Below are 1882 nucleotides of genomic sequence, written 5' to 3'. Positions count from 1 at the left end.
TGTCCTTAGACCAACATGGCTACAACCTACACCCCTATAGGAAGCTGTCATTCTTTGATAAACATAGACTGTTTATGTGGTTCCTGAACCAGTCAAGACTGTGTCACTGTAGCTCTTCTTTTTGACTTTGTCCTTTCTCCTCTGAGAGAGGTGACAAATAATTGCGCTCTCTCAAGTTACTAGACAGGTCCTAGTTAGTCCCATTTTAGTTGGGTATTCACTGTATAGTATCTGCAACTGACTCATTTGTTGCTGGAATAGGAAAATAGTAGTCACTATTCAGGGACCAAATCAGTGACATGGTGTTGAATGTCCTGGCACGGATATTCCTGGTTGCGAGTCTCTCCAAAGCATTCTTCTCAGGACCTAGTGCAGTGCTTCTCACTTGGGGTGTTTTGATGCAGGGGCTGCCATCTCAGTGGCAGCCAGGTAATACTATCCCCTGCACACTCCTGCTCCATTAGGGCTCTCTTATTAGCCTTTTGCAGGCAGGAGCTGGCTTGGCTGTAACCCTTCCCAGTCCAGCCCCTCCTACGCTCTTTCTTGCAGAAACAGAGGTGAGTAGGACGGTTGTCCTGTAAACCTGTTTTTGAGGGAAGCATACGGGGCACCAGACCAGAAAGAGCTACATCATGAGGCAGCTGCTGCTATTTTAAGCTGATTAGAAAGCCCTAATGCAGGAGGAGCATGTGTATGTAACAGCCCTTCCCAGTCTGGATTTGCAGCAGGAACATGGGGCAGTTTTAACTGGAGACAGCAGCACCTGGTTGAGAAGCACTGAAATAAATTGAAGTTCTCAGCCATGGGTGTCACCACATTCAAAGAAGTGGTGGAGAGGTGCCACGACTCTGAAAAGGTTGAAAACCACTGGCCTAGTGGGAACATCAGAGTGAAAACACTGTGGTACTGAAGATCTCAGCCACCATTGCTTGGTGCAGCAAAGGGATGCTCACCCTCAAAGAAACCTTTTTGGTTTTTGTTTTGAAATGGATGTCATGTTGTCACACTGTCATGCTGAACTAACCCAGATATGCAGCAGGTGAGGGAACATAAGCCCAGGAGATGGAACTCCTTACCAGAAGGACAAGCTTGTGGCCTGCCTCCCACAGCAGTGCTAAGCATATTTGCCACTAGGATGCAGAAGATTGCCTCTTTTAAAGGAACTGAAAACTTGCTGTACTAGCAGAGCAGGTTCCTTTGTCCCTTGTGGGTCATAGTAGCTTAGAGGTCTGTTCCTTATTCTACAGGATGTGCCAGCATTCAAAACAGGAAGTCTCTTGCCTACTCTTGTTGCACTGAGTCATGTAATACATATGCCATGGGTGTCTGGGAATAAAGAATTTATTTTAGCTTTATCCACCTCTCATTCTCTTCTCTCTCTCTGTAACAGCTGAATAATAGCCATGTCAGATAGTAGCAAATGTTGATAACCAAAAAACTTCAGTCAAATTTAGCTATTGCAGCGATCAGGAGAAGAAAATCATTGTATTGTATGGCTGCTCTGGTGATACCCATAAACAGGAATTGGATTTGAACATTAATAACCAAGTTAAATTAGAAAATTCTCTTTAGAAAAGTGAAGCAATGCAGGAACTAAGCAGACTATCTATGATGTTGGATCCTGAGGCAGCTAACTGATATTTATTTTTAAAATTACTTTTGTAACATCTTGTTTTTCTCATAGGCTCGGTTCCTCTTATCAAAAGTGAACCCCTCACAGACACACAATAACCTCTATGCCTGGGGACAGGTAAGTCATTGAGACCTATTTGTGTTTGAGGAAGAAGCAAAACATACATTCTCCCCTCCCATTCTGTTTCCTTTCTATTTACATGGTATTAGGATGATGAGCAATAGCTTGCTTTATTCCTGTGGGATGTGT

General features: G+C 43.8%; 1 protein-coding gene across 1 annotated transcript in view; it reads left to right on the top strand.

Moving 5' to 3' along the window:
- The window catches only part of SEC23B (Sec23 homolog B, coat complex II component), a 26498-nt gene that overhangs the window by 22127 nt on the left and 2489 nt on the right, over window positions 1-1882 (top strand). The window contains exon 18 of the mRNA XM_019516138.1: window positions 1685-1750. Within this exon, the coding sequence (XP_019371683.1) occupies window positions 1685-1750 (66 nt within the window). The remainder of the gene's footprint in view (window positions 1-1684; window positions 1751-1882) is intronic.

Source organism: Gavialis gangeticus, unplaced genomic scaffold, assembly GCF_001723915.1.
Source record: "Gavialis gangeticus isolate Ggan-Ray unplaced genomic scaffold, GavGan_comp1, whole genome shotgun sequence".
In the NCBI taxonomy this organism is placed as follows: domain Eukaryota; kingdom Metazoa; phylum Chordata; order Crocodylia; family Gavialidae; genus Gavialis; species Gavialis gangeticus.
This window is presented reverse-complemented; position numbering and strand designations above follow the sequence as displayed.